The sequence below is a fragment of the Ailuropoda melanoleuca genome, chromosome 13 (assembly GCF_002007445.2).
Source record: "Ailuropoda melanoleuca isolate Jingjing chromosome 13, ASM200744v2, whole genome shotgun sequence".
NCBI lineage: Eukaryota > Metazoa > Chordata > Mammalia > Carnivora > Ursidae > Ailuropoda > Ailuropoda melanoleuca.
In genome coordinates this window covers 68670583-68684951 of record NC_048230.1, presented here as the reverse complement: position 1 = coordinate 68684951, position 14369 = coordinate 68670583, and the positions used below count along the sequence as shown (strand labels likewise).

At 48.1% G+C, this 14369-nt stretch overlaps 1 protein-coding gene across 1 annotated transcript in view; it reads left to right on the top strand.

Moving 5' to 3' along the window:
* MYH7B (myosin heavy chain 7B) overlaps positions 1-14369 on the top strand; it is a 41180-nt gene that overhangs the window by 3732 nt on the left and 23079 nt on the right. Inside the window, exon 3 of the mRNA XM_034639917.1 lies at positions 13940-14104. Coding sequence (XP_034495808.1) covers positions 13940-14104 — 165 coding nt within the window. The remainder of the gene's footprint in view (positions 1-13939; positions 14105-14369) is intronic.

The window sequence follows — 14369 nt, the reverse complement described above, 5'->3', positions numbered from 1 at the left end:
GACTCCAGGCCTGTGCTCTCATCATGCATAAGGAATTCTTGAAACTCTGGGCTGATAAAGGGAAGGCACACTCCTCCACCCCCAGGACCCTCAGAGACTTTTTACTAACAAACTTCTAGTCCAGCTCTCATTTCACCCATGAGGAGGGACGCCTGGCTGGCTCGGTTGGTACAGCATGTACCTTTTGATTTCAGGGTTGTGAGTTCAAGCCCCACATTGGGTGTAGAGATTTCTTTATTTTTTTTTTAAGGTTTTATTCATTTATTTGAGAGAGAGAGAGCATGAGTGGTGGGAGGGGCAGAGGGAGAGGGAGAAGTAGACTCCACGTTGAGCAGGGAGCCTGACGATGATGACACAGGGCCCCATCCCAGGACCCTGAGATCTTGACCTGAGCTGAAGTCAGATGCTTAACTGAGCCATCCAGGCACCCTGGGGATAGAGATTACTTTAAAAAAATAATAATCCATGAAGAAACAGAAGCCCAGAAAGGAGAGATGGCTTACTTATAGCCCCTCTTTTCCATTTACTATTTACCCACTTACTTTTGGGCAGGATGGGATCTGATTTTACCCACCATTATAATACCCAGGTAGACCCGTGCCTGGTCCATGTTGATGCTCAGTAAATACTTTTAAATTTTATTTATTATGAAAACATCAAGAAGGGTATAAAGATTTGTATAATGAACACCCATATTCCCACCACCCAGTTTGCAAAATAAAACATTGCTAGTATAGCTGAAGGCCTCATGTGCCTCTCCACAGTTGCACTCCCCCAGGGATAGACTCTCCTGATTATTCCTACATAATTTTTATTGAGATATAATTCATATGCTATAAAATCCAACCTTTTAAAGTGTACAGTTCTGTGGTTTTTAATATAATCACAAGATGGTGCAACCATTACCACTCTCTAATTCCAGAACTTTTCCGTCACCCCAAAAGAAACCCTATACCCACTAGGGGTCACTCTTCCCTTCTCCAGCCCCTGGCAGTCACTAATTTGCTTCGTGTTTCTGTGGATTTGCCTATTCCGGACATTTAATATAAGTGGACTCCTGTATGTGACCTTTTGTGTCTGGCTTCTGTCACTTAACCATTATGTTTTCAAGGTTTATCCATGTTGTAGCATGTACGTGCATTTTATGCCTGCATAGTGTTCCACCATGTGGAGACACCACGTTTTGTTCGTCAGTCAGTTGGTGGACATTTGGGTTCTTCCTGCTTTTTGTTGTTATAAATAATACCACTGTGAACCTTCATATACCAGTTTTTGTATGGATGCATTTAATTCTCTTGGGAATAGACTTCGGTGTGGACTTGCTGGCTCCCAGGGTAACTCTACGTTTAACTTTTGGAGGCACTGCCAGACTGTTTTCCAAAGGGGCTGTGCTATTTTACATTCCCACCAGCAATGTCTGAGGCTTCCAATTTTTACATCCTTACCTCTTGTTCTTATCTATCTGTTTGATGATGACCATCCCAGCGGTGTGAGATAGTGTCACATTGTGGTTTCAACTTGCATTTCCATAATGACTGATGATGTTGAGTGGTGCTTCTCAGCTGTTTGTATATTTCCTTTGTCTATTCCTGCCTTTTACCTTTTTTTTTTAACTTAAAAATGTAGTATAGTTAAATGTACTTAAAATTTGCCATTTTAACCACTTAAGTACACAGTTCAGTGACATTAAGTACATTCACATTGTTGCGCAAGAATCGCCACCATCTGTCTCTGGACCTTTTTTAGCTACCCCAACTGAAACTGTACCCATTAAACAATAATTCCCCATTCTCCACTCCGAACCAGCCCTTGGCAACCACCATTCTACTCCCAGACTACTTTTTGACTCAGTTTCTCTTTCACTTCATAAAAGAGAGGGTCTGTTTTTAAATTAGGTTGTCTTTTTCTTGTTGAGTTGTAAGAATTCTTTATATACTCTGGACATTAGACCCTTATCAGGTACATGATTTGAAGTAGTTTCTCCCATTCTGTGGGTTGTCTCTTTGATTTCTTGATAGTGTCCTTTGAAAAACAAATGTTTTTACTTTTGAGGAAGTCCAGTTCATCCGGTTTTTCTTTGGTTCCTTGTGCTCTGGGTGTCGTATCTCAGAAACTATTGCCTAATCCGAAATCATGATTTATACCCATGTCTTCTTAGAGTTTTATAGTTTTCACTCTTACATGTAGATCTTTGATTCATTTTTAGTTAATATTTGTATATGGTGTGAGGTAGGTCCTTCCTATGCATTTTTAATCCTTTTACTAGGTATGTGTTTCTAAATACTTGATGCTATTTTTCCTGTTTTTTGGACTTTAGCTGGAATACTTGATGCTATTTTTCCTGTTTTTTGGACTTTAGCTGGTAGTATTGTATATATTCTTGTGAAGCTTGCTTTCTCATTCAGCCTTTTGTTGGGAGAGTCATCCATGTTGTTAAGGGTAATTAGTTCATCCATTTTCACTGCTCTATATGTTTGCTGCATAAAAGCCACGTTTCATTTACCTTCTGTGAATGGTCTGTTGGGTTGTCTCTAGTATTTTACTATTACAAATGGTAAACTAATATTAATATGGGCCTCCTTGTGCAGTGTGTTGAAGGTCATGAGCATATTCAGATTTCCAGATAATACAAAATATCTCTTTTAAGTGGTTTTATAAATCTGCACTCTTGCCAGCAATATATTAGAATTGCTGGATTGTTGGATTAGAATTACATCCTCACTAAGACTCAATATCGTCAGGCTTTTTTGTTTTTACTAGTCTGGTGGGTGTGACATGATTATTTCCCGGATTAATGGCCAAGTTTATTTGTCAGTAAATAGTTACATGGTTGCATGGACAGGTGCAGGAAAGCAGAATGGATGCAGGTCTTTGAGGCATGACCCTTGTGACTCTGCTTGTGGCTAGAATGGCTAGAATGGTGGCAGGGCTCTGGGTCTACACTGTGCCGGATGTTTGTAGGGAGACTCTAGAGCTAGGAAGTGTTATGTGAGACTGGCAACTCTATATGTGGGAGAAGGCATTTGTCACCTTGACACCAGTGATGGGAACCTCTCTCCAGGAAGAGGCTATAGGCTTGCCCTTCCATTTCCCTAAACGTTCCCCAAGAAGGGAAGGAGCTGGAGAGACAGAGAGAAGCCAGGAGGGAATTATGTAAGAATGAGAATGGGATCCCACAGTCTTAGGTATGACCCTTTTTTTGGGAACCTTCTCATTGTCTTTATATTGGTGGTATGTATTTCTCTTGTTTATTCTACTGAGTTTGGGGGGTGATGATAAGGATAATAAAAAGAATAGCAATGATTGTATATTATATACTTATTATGTATGAGGCCTTGTGCCTTTTCTTATGAGTATTATTTAATTCCAGTGGAGTAGGTGCTGTTGTTATTCCTGCTTTACAGATGACAAATGGCATCAAAGAGACAGAGTAACTGAGGGTTTTCACTCCAACAGTCTGGCTCCAGAACTTGTAAGCACTATACTGTATTGTTAGCGCGGCTCAGCTAAACCCAGGACAGCAAAGCAAGGAGAGGCTTGCCCAGGCTTGGGTGGGTGAGAAACACGAATCATGGTGTGAAGGGAGCAGCAGGGAGCAAGGAGAGGCCCTGCAGAAGATGGTTCTTGAGAGCAGGTACCCCTACCCAGTGGACACGGTCCGTTTGGCAGGCACGCCTGGGCACCTCTTCTGTGCCAAGTCCTGTGCTGGCTGCTGGGGATGCAGAGTGGGATCTGCCCATTTCCAGGTCTCAAGACGTCCCTAGACAGATGGAACAAGAATTTGGAGGATGCGAGTAGCCTCACTCCCCTAGGACACAGGTGATAAGACAGCACCTCAGACTGAGGGCTCTGCGGGTATCCTTCAACAGGTGAGAGTTTGACAGACTATGGTATGTCCATAATATGGAATACTACTCAGTAACTAAAAGGAGCAAATTATTGATGTAGGCAATAGCTTAGATTAGTCTCCAGGGAATTATGTTGAGTGAAAAAAGCCAATCTTAAAAAGTTACATACTGTATGATTTCATTTATATAATGTTTTTGAATCAGCAATTTTAGAAATGGAGAACAGATTGGAGGCTGCCAGGGTTAAGGATGGGAAGGAGGAAAGAGTAGTTAGTTATAAAAGGGTAACACCTTTTTGTTGGAACTGTTGGAATATTGACTGGTGGTGGATCCCTGAACCTACACAGGTGATAAAATTGTATAGGACTTAATACACCCCCCCACACACACATGCACGAGTATACGTAAAGCAGAAAACTTGAATAAGCTTGGGGGATTGTATCAATATCAATACAGGTGATCTCTCAGTATTATTTCTTATAATTGCTTGTGAATATTTAATTACCTAGAAGAATTTCAATTAAAAAAATGAAATTTAAGGCCCAAAGCATTGGCAGGACAATACAGTTATTTGTAATGACAGCATTTTCAACCCACATAAAAAATCCTGAGGGCTATGTGCAGGGAGGCCCCTTGCCCTTCAGTTAGCCAAGTCCAGCTCCACAGAGGTGGACAGTATTCTCTGAGATGCGGAGTGCAGGGTCACCCTAAACACCTCAGGAGACCCAGGATAGACCCATTGGGTTGGTTTCTGAGTTTAACTCTTTGAGCCTCTCTCTGCCCTTCACCTCCTGAGCTGGCTGACCACGATTATAGGGCAAGGGTAGAGCTTTACCCACCCCACCCAACCCTCCCACTCCACCTCTGATTGGTTTTTTAGGAAGGATAGATGTTCTTCCCTTGGTCTCTATTCCACCAGGTTGGGCTAAGTGCCGCTCCCCTGGGATGCCCTGTGTCAATTGTTATTAACTTTCTGTGCCTCCTCCATCCCTGTTTCTCTATTATACAGACTCCTGGGTCTTTGGGACTGGTTCTGGTCTTGCTCCTATCTGGGGGGCATCAAAGAGTGTTTGTTGTATTCAACTAAATGGGAAGCTGACCCTGGCTGAGATAAGCCTGTTCTGATCCTGAGATCCTAGGGAGGGCCTGGGCTATGGCCAGGATTTTGGGGGTAGTGTGGTTATGGTCTTATGAGATCCTGGGACTTTGTTCCCACATGGTGGTCCCACTAGGATGTCTGTTTTAGAGCGTTGGCTGCCCTGGGCACTGCTTCAGTTTCCGTCCCCAGAGTGGGAGACCCAAGGCTTGTCCACCATACTATCCCAATATACCCATAGCCACAGTGTTCCTGTGTTCACATTGTTGACCTCTTACCATGGGCTAAGCACTTTGGTTTATTGATTTCTCTCAGCAACACTATAACGCAGGTATTCTTCATCTATCTGCTTTGCTGAGAAGGAACCCGAAGCTCAGAGAGGTTAAGTAACTTGCTCAGGGCCACTTAGCTTGTGAATGGCAGAGCAAGGACTTGAGGAGGCAGTCCTAATGTGTGCCAGTCTAGTCCCTGCAGGTGCAGAGCTGAAAAAGAAACATCTTACGGAGCTAATGATAAAATCACCAGACCTCTAGATGTGCTTAACTATGCCAGTCGCAGACTAAGCTCTTTATGTGCATTCTATCGTTGGCTCTGTATAACAACCACATGAAATAAGGCTAGGCCCATTTTATGAGGGAAATGGAAGCTCCGAGAGGAGAAGGAAGTAGACATGTAGCAAGTAGAAGCAGACCTGGACAGTCGGGTTCCAGAGCCAGTGCTATCAGACCCTCTTCTGCCATCTCTTCCCGAGACCTATTTTTGCCTTTTTCCCTCCTCCTTACACTGGCCCTCCCAGGCCCCCTCCCTGCTACCATTTCTGCCCTCCCCTCACCCTAGCTCTCCTGTCTAGGCTGTGTCCATAGACCCCACCCCTTTCATTCATATTCTAGGCAGAGTTTGGAACCTGGATTTGGGCCAGAGTATCTGCACGGTGACCCCCAGGGGCATACCCTGCACTCTGGCCCTTCCTGTTCCATCCAGCTGCCTGGCAACAGGAATCTTGGAGGAGCCTCCTATCTAGTCCCCTTCCTTACCTGTGGTGGCCAGGAGATATGCGGCCTGTGTGGCGCAGAGAGTAGAGCAGCAGGAGGCCCACACCTGGCAGGGAGGCCAGTGCACCAGGGGGTGGGGGCAGCACTGGGCCTCTCAGTGCTGGTGGTTCTGGAAGCTGATATGAGCAGCAACAACTGCTGGCATTATCTGGCCTCTAAGAATAGCCTGGGCTGAAGAGTTGGGGGCTGGGGCCAGGGAAAAGGGCAGGAGCCTTTTTCCACCCCCCCCCCCAATCTCTGTTGCTGCTTGGCCTAGAAACTGGGAAGCCTCCCTCTGGTCTACTTTTTACTCTGGGCTGGTTTCCCACGGATGCATCTTGCCTGCTATGGGGCTGGGGGAAAGAGGGTGTCCCAGAGACTCAGACCCAGGGCTGAGGGCAACGAGCTCACACCCTGAGGACTGGCCCTTACTCAGGCCCTCCCCACTGGCACAGAATAGGAGCTTGCTTTTTCAAGGATCCTGTTGGAAGTGACCCTTATTCATTTAGCAAATCCTTAAGAAATAGGTAATATATACTCATGATTCAGAAGTCAAAAGTACAAAAGTGTAAAATAAGGGGAAAAAAAATCAGTCTCCCTCCCTTCCCCAGCCCTCAGTCACCTCTTCCCCTCTCCAGAGGCAACTGCTCTTACCAGCAAAGGTGGTCCCTCCATAGGTGGACACAAAAATATATGACTCTTCTCTTCTCCTATTTTTACTTGAGCGATAGCACATCCCATGTGTTCTTCTCACTTTGTTCACTTAATGATCTTGGAAATAACAGTAATAATAGTCTCTGTGGCTTGCACTATTCTAAGCGCTTCAGTTGTTAATCCTCATCAGAATCCCGTGTGGTAGGTGTTTTTTAACAAATTCCCATTGTTATGAGGTTAAATAATTTCCCAAGATTTCATAGGTGGTAACTGGCAGACCCAGGATTCAACCCCAGGCAGTCTGACTTTAAATAAGGTGTTCTTCATCACTACCCAATACTGCCTCTCATGCTTGAGTCCTGTCACTATGTCGCATGCCCTCACTCCTCCTAAAGGCCGAGGTAAGAAATGTGCATTGAACACTGGCCGTGGCCCAGTTCAGGCTGGGATATAGCAGTGAATAAAAAAGATGAGGTCTCTGCCCTTCTGGAACTGGCAGCCTGTGCTCACGAGTGTCCGTCACCCAAAGTAGAAAGAGGGAAACACACCTGTCACACACACCCATATCCTCACGTACAGGTCTGCTCTTTGCACACACACTTCTACCTTATGCACTGGTCCTTTACTCACACAGCCTCTGAGCTGCAAAGCCTCACAGCCCAGGGCTACAGGTGGAACAAGGAAGTCCAGACAGAGGTGGCTACTTACAAGAGATCACGACGTGGCCCTCGTGAGCCTCACTCATCCCCTTCCCCCTGGGATCCATTTCAGCAAGGCTGGTGGGGGTGCCTATAATCCAGGCCCCAGCCCTTGTTTGAAGCTGGGAACAATTGAAGGGCAAGGGAGCTATAGATAGATCCACAGCTGCTGTCACCTGTTGCAGCCTGGGCACTGGGCCCGAGCATTGTCTATGTGGGGGCACTCTACCAGTGAGGGCCCACGTGGGGTGGGAGGTTGGCCCAGTCCAGCTCAGTTCTAGAGAGACTGAGTCAGAGGCCAAGACAAAGAAATACAAAGTCTCAGAGGGCAGAGAAAGACAGGGTGACACAGAAGGACCAAGACCCTTGAGAGCTACGAGAGACTCTCACAAAATGCTGACAACACTGAGACTGGTTGGGAGTGTGGGCAGAGACGGAGAGCTATCGAGACAGTGAGGGCCTAAGGCAGAGACTGAACTCAGGGATGCAGCAAATCAGAGCCCCAGACCACTTCAGTCCAGCACAGGGCTTTCTGTCCACCCCTTTATCTCCAGGAAGGTACACATGCACACTTCTCTCTGGGGCAGCTGCACCCCAGATTCTTCTAGGGCAGTCTGATGTACTCTTGGGAGTGATCCGGGAGGCCCCTGGGGTCTCTGAAAGGGAGAGTTTGGGCTGCTGGGTCTAGTCATAGCTCTCATTCACTATGTGACCTAGGACAAGGATCTGTCTCTTCCTCTGTGCCTCAGTTTCCCTAGCTGTTCAATGTGAAAGTTGGTTTGCATGATCACTAAAGGGTCCTTTCATCCTCTGATGTCTGTCAGGACATTTCCCCTCACAGTGTCTCACCTCCCTCCCTCTTGCTGCAGCTGAAGCCACAGTCCCCTCCTTTGTTTGCCCTTTATGAGGATGGGGGACAGCTGGTCCCCCTCTGCCCCCCTCCCTGTAACCTTTTAGCCCTAAATCCACGCTGAGGCATCTCTCCTCCGGATAAACAGCCCTGATGCCTTTTGGCAGCACTCATCCTATTTTCTGCGCGAGCATCAGAGCCGGGGCCCACTCTGGCCTTCTGCAGCTGCCCAGGGCCCCAGGAGGGGGACAAGCCTTGAACAAGCAGGGGCCCCAGGCCCCTCTTTAGGGCCTCACCGCTTCGCGTTGGACTGTTATGGCAGCCGCCTCCTAAGTCTGTCTTCCTGTCACCGGTGTCGCCCCTTCAGTCCATCCTCCGCACCAGCTGCCACAGGGATCTTGTGAACGCATAAATCTGACCACGCTGTCAAATGCCCTTGCTCAGAGCTCTTTGATGAGAAACATAAAATACAAATGTCTTTGATGGCTCCCCAAATCCTGCAGGAGAAAGCGCCAAACCCTGACCTGGCCTCTGAAGCCCTTCACAGTCTAGTCCCAACTGCTCCATCCTGCCTGCCCTCCCTGTGTGGCTGCCCTGGCCTTGGAGTCTGGGCTCCTGTTCTGCATCTCCTCTCCTCTCACCTGGACGGCCAGGGCCTCCTTGTTGCTTCCAGTCCATTCTGTAGACGGTGGTCCACTTTCAACCTTCAATCACTTACCTTCCTGTCCAGACAGCTTCCCACTGTACTTGCTGGAAAGTCCAGAGTCCCTTCTGAGTCCTACAAGACTCCGTGATCCAGCCCCTGCCTACCTATGTCACTTGCCTTATAAAACCGCTCCCCATCGTTGCCCCAGGGGCCCTAGCGTGGTGACAGCCTCAAATGCATCAAGCTATTTTCCTCCTCATGGCTTTTGTATTAACTGTTCCTTCTGCTCAGAATATTCCTCCTCTGGCTCTTTGCATGGCTCCTTCCCATCCTTCAGGTCTCACCTCGAATGTCCCCTCTTCAGAGACCCTCCCTGACCAACTTGAATCGCGTACACCCCCTAGCCCCTCACCACGTAACTGTGGTGTCTTCATAGCATGTGCCACGATCTTTAATTGCCTTGGAAAACACGACTTGCTTGTTTGTTGACGGCTGCTCTGTGAGGGAAGGGTCCGTGTTGTCATGCCCCTCTCCTTGCCTGTCTAGGTGTCGGACTTGATCTTGTCCTTCAGACTCCTCCATTCTGACACCTCCTTTGGGTGTCTTTCCTTTCCTGGACAATTAGTATTGTGTTCCTGTCCCGGACATAGAACAAAAGCTTCCAGATGCGTGTCGAATTGGATCCATGTGTCCGTCCCAGCTGCAGTAGCGTTTTCACAGAGTCCTTCAACGTCTTTATCAAAGAAGGACTTCCAGGCACTGAGGTGCATTGGTGACAGATACATTTCTGGCTGGAGATGGCTCCCAAATCACATCTTCTCTGTCTCCCCATCCGCCCTTGTTTTTCCTAATACTCCGGGGGTATGACTGGTAATACTGGGGGACAGTGGCATTTTGGCTAGAAGAAGAGAGGCCAGGGGTCCAATGTCCCTTCTGGGCTTTGCCCCATCAGGTCATTGCTCATGGAAATCTCCCCCAGATAGCCCCGGCTCAGTAGCTGCCTCCAGGTCTGTCTGCTGCTAAGCTGTGAGCTCCAGGACTCCTGGCAACTGCTGATCTGAGGCGTTTGATAGAAACTGGGGACTCCTAGACCCTGATGTCCAGCTTGGCCCCAGAGCCCCTATATCCTAAGACTGCCTATCTCTATCTTTGGCCACTTTACTATCTACCCTGGATCCTGTCCCTCCTCTCCAACTCTGTTTCTAGCCAGGCCCAAGTTTCCCCGGCTCTGCTGTGGGGATGTAGGTAGGGGCCTTTCAGCCTTGTCATCTTGGAGGGCAGTAACAGGCCCTTAGCTTGGGGAAATCAGGGCCACCTGGGTCTAGGGGCCTGGGAGCACTGAGGCTGAGCCCTCCCTGGCAGTGCTTCCTAGCACTACGAGCACTTTAATGAAGTCCCTTGAAGACTGTGGTTCTCAGGGAGAGTTCTGGAGAGAGTCCCTGCAGCCCGGGAGGGTGGACATGCTGCAGGACGGGCTGCAGGTGGCCCAGCTGCCCCCACGTGGTCCTCTCCACAGCTGCTTTCTCCTTTGCTGATTTCATGTGCTGCGGTAGGGCGCTAACCATGGGGATGGGATCCCAGAGTCTGGCCTTGGCTCCCTTCGTCCCCATCAGGGCCTCCGTGTCCTCAGCTCAGCTGAGGGTCTAGACGAGATGATTTCCCTTTCAGCCCTGATGCCTGATTCCTCATGCTTCACGGTCCTTAATTGGAGGGGAAAAAAGTGGGGTGTGGGGGGTGGAATGTAAAAAATACAGGAAAGTACAGAGAACAATTAACAAGTATTGTATACCTTCTGTCATTTTTGCCTCCAGTCTTCTGCCCCTAGATTCTAGCACTTCAGTGTTCTAGTGACCCCAGTTTTAACACTCCAGGATTGTAAACCGAGGTGCACACATGTCTTGGCTCTGTACTCCTAATCTTGGGAAGAAAAGGGAGGAAGAAGGACTGTGGACTGTCTACATTGGCTACTCAGTGGGTGGATTAGTTGGGATGAGAGGACGGTTATGAAGAAATGAAGCTTCCAGAGGTTCTAGAATCGTAGGGTCCTAAAGTTGGGGCAGATCTCCGAGGTTACCCAGTCCAAAGTTTCAAGCCCTGTGCCCCCTCTGTGTGGTTCCTCATTGTTGCTGGCAGGCTCATTTTCTTCTAGGAAGCCTCCTCCATTGCTGACGGGCTCTGAGGATGAGAAAGCCTCTTTCTGTGTGTGTATCCAGCCTGCTCCCTTGTAACCACCCCGTTGGCCTGCTCTTGAGGCCACACAAATCACACAGGCTTCCTCTGCTCCAGAACAGCTCTTCACACACGTAAGGTTGGTTGCGTATTTCAGTCCTTGCAGATTGTGGCAGTTGGTGCCTCTCTTGGGCGCATCCTGCATCTCCCCAGTGCTTTGTCATTTTTGTCTGTGTGCTCATCTCGGCAGGAAGGTGCCCTGTGTAGTAGAAGTGGACTTACAGGGCAATTGTAGACCTAGACCCATTTCTTTGGGTTGGTTTCTCAGCCCCAGGTTTATACACTGAGCAGGTGATTCTAGAATTCAGACCCACATCATATTTGGTATAGGCTAGGCTCATTAGAGGTTCTGATTCTCCAGGCTAATTCTATTGCTCAGGCCCTAGGAAAGAAGCCTTCTATCTAAGCATCTTCAAACAGTGAGCAGGTTTTTCCTACCTCCTGGGCATTCTATAAATTGCTCAAGCGTAACCCCTTAGCCTCTGACCCCCGTAAGGAGATTAAAACCCTATAATCTTAAACTATCAAGTTTGGTTCCTACTCTTCCTCAGCACAGATTTATTGACTTTCTACTACGTGCAGGCGCTCTGTAAGGTGCTGGGGACATAGACCGGGCTCTTGCCCTTTAGTTGGTGGGGAGGCAGGCCAGAAACAACCTAAGTTCTATGAAGAGAATTAAAACAGGGTGATGTCCTCACAGATATAAGGTGGAGAGAAAGAAGAAAGGACTACATAATGTAGGATTCCATTCATAGAAATTTTGAAAACTAATCTGTGACATTAGAAATCAGAATGGTAGGTGAGGGAGTGGTGACTGAAAGAGTGCGTGCAGGTAATTTGTTTCTTGAATAGGGTGTGTTTCTTGTGCAGAAACTCAGACTGTACAAGAATATTCACTGTAGCCCTGATGATAATGGCAAAAAGACGGGGAAACAATCTAAATGTCACCCAGAGGAGACCCATATCATTTCATAACATGGAGAAGTATCTGTAGGATTAATTCCTGAAAGGGTCTGGGCATTTGTAATTTTAACAGATACTGCCAAACCTGGCCCTGCATTTTTAACAAAGTTTTCCTGTAACATACAAGCAGTGAAATGTGTACATCTTTTTTTTTTTTTTTAAAGATTATTTATTTATTTATTCGACAGAGATAGAGACAGCCAGCGAGAGAGGGAACACAAGCAGGGGGAGTGGGAGAGAAAGAAGCAGGCTCATAGCGGAAGAGCCTGATGTGGGGCTCGATCCCATAACACCGGGATCACGCCCTGAGCTGAAGGCAGACGCTTAACCGCTGTGCCACCCAGGTGCCCCGAAATGTGTACATCTTAAACGTACAGCTCGATTAGCTTTACAGAGTGAACATACCTGCGTAACCCCCCCTGCTGTGCTGTCTGTAGTTTCCTGCATTCCCGAGGCCTCTCTCGTGCCTCATCCCTTCGTTACTCTCCCTCAAAGGACCACTCTTCCACTTTTATCATCCTATATTAGTTTTACCTGCTTTGAACTATATACGGTGGAAAATGTATCTTTGAAATTATTTCTATGTATTTTATAGAATATAGATACGTCTGCGTGTTTGGAATTGGTGGCCAGTTGGTATGTGTGAGCTCAGCCTGACATCTGGCTGGAATCCTGGCTCTGGACTTGCGTAGTTCTACACGTCCCCTGTCTCAGGTTCCAGGGTCCTTTGATTTTCTAACTCTGAAATTCTGTGGTGTCACCAGAGCCTGAATGGGGTGATGGACAGGAGAGCCTGGAAGTCCCTTGATGTATTCCGAAGCCCATCTCAGGCCAACGGAACGCCAGCGCACCCAGCCCTTGAGAGTGGGGTGCGGGAGGGGGCTAAGAGTGAGAACTTGGTGTCCTGGGAATCTTGAATGTCTCCTGAGTGTTCTGAATTTCCTCATTTTGCTTTCTCTTCAGCCAAATGATTCCTTTATGCCTATGGTTCCTGGTCTTGTTTTCTTCATGTGTGATTTCCCTAGGGGACCCCAGGGAGATGGGGGTAGAGGTAGAGAGGAAAGAGACAGCATGCCGGTACTGGAGAGGGCTATCTCACTCTCTCTGCTTCTCTTTTTGATCTGGTCTCTGCTACTGCTCCTCTGTGAGACTCGCCAGTGCTTTCTTTTCTCTGGGCCTCCGTTTGCCTGGATGTATAAAGAGTGTTTTGCCAAGTAGTCTCAGAAGGCATTCTGTGGTTTGCTCTCTCTGAGTCTCCTTGCTCTCTGTTTCTGGGGGTGTGAGTCTTTTTCTGGGTGGATCAGACTCTCTGTGACTCAGTTTCTCTTTCTGAGCTCCTCAGTCTTCTCAGATATCTCATGGCTTTCTCCCTGCCCCCTTGGTCTCTGAATCCCAGCCTCCCTATCACTTAGAGTGTCTCTCTCCGCCTTTGTGATCCCATGACAATGGGAGGTAAAAATAGCCCAGGGGCCGTGCTGGTAGAGATAAAAGGGAATTTGCCTTTTGTGTCCTGTGGCCAGGCTGGGGGGGCTGTGACACGTGGAGATTGCTGACATAGCTCTCCTCCGCTGACCTTGACAGTGGCAATAAAAGGGGTAGCCCAGCTTCCAGCCCTCACCGTGGTGCTGAGGTGGGTGATCGGGGCTGAGGTTGGAACCAAAGGGTGAGGGTCTCCAAGGGTGGGCCTGAGTCTCTGTATCTGTGGGAAAGGATGCTCTGGTGTTTGAGTGTGTGTGTGTGTGTGTGTGTGTGTGTGTGTATGTATGTATGTATGTATGTATGTATGTATGTGTTGGGGGCTCACCAGGGAGGCTGAGTTGGGGACCCCCAGGGAATTACTGAGTATTAGGCCTTGTGGGTTTTGAATCATGTCCCAGTTTGGGGCCCCTGGTCCCTCAGTGCCTCCACCACGGCTATCTTCCAGTGCCTGATGCCTTGGACTGCCTTGAACCTCCAAGATTTGTAGTCCCTCATTCTCCACCTCTCGGTGCCACGGCCATGATGGATGTGAGTGAACTTGGGGAGTCTGCCCGCTACCTCCGCCAGGGCTACCAGGACCTGATGAAGGTGCACACTGTCCCGTGGGATGGTAAGTGAAGGCAGGAGGGCCTTCAGTGTAGCCCTTACAGTGTAGCCACAGTGTAGCCCTCAGACCGGGAGTGGGGAGGGGTGGTGGCATTGAGCTCAGGGTTGAAGGAACACTCTGGCCTGACAGCTTTAGCCCTGGCCCTTTCCCGCAGAGTCTGGGGTCCTAAGGCTACATTCTCAGAGACCATGTGTCCATTACTGCATGTTTGTGAGCAAGCCTCAGTTTGCTCCTCTGTAAAATGGGACAGTACTCCTTGTCTCCCAGA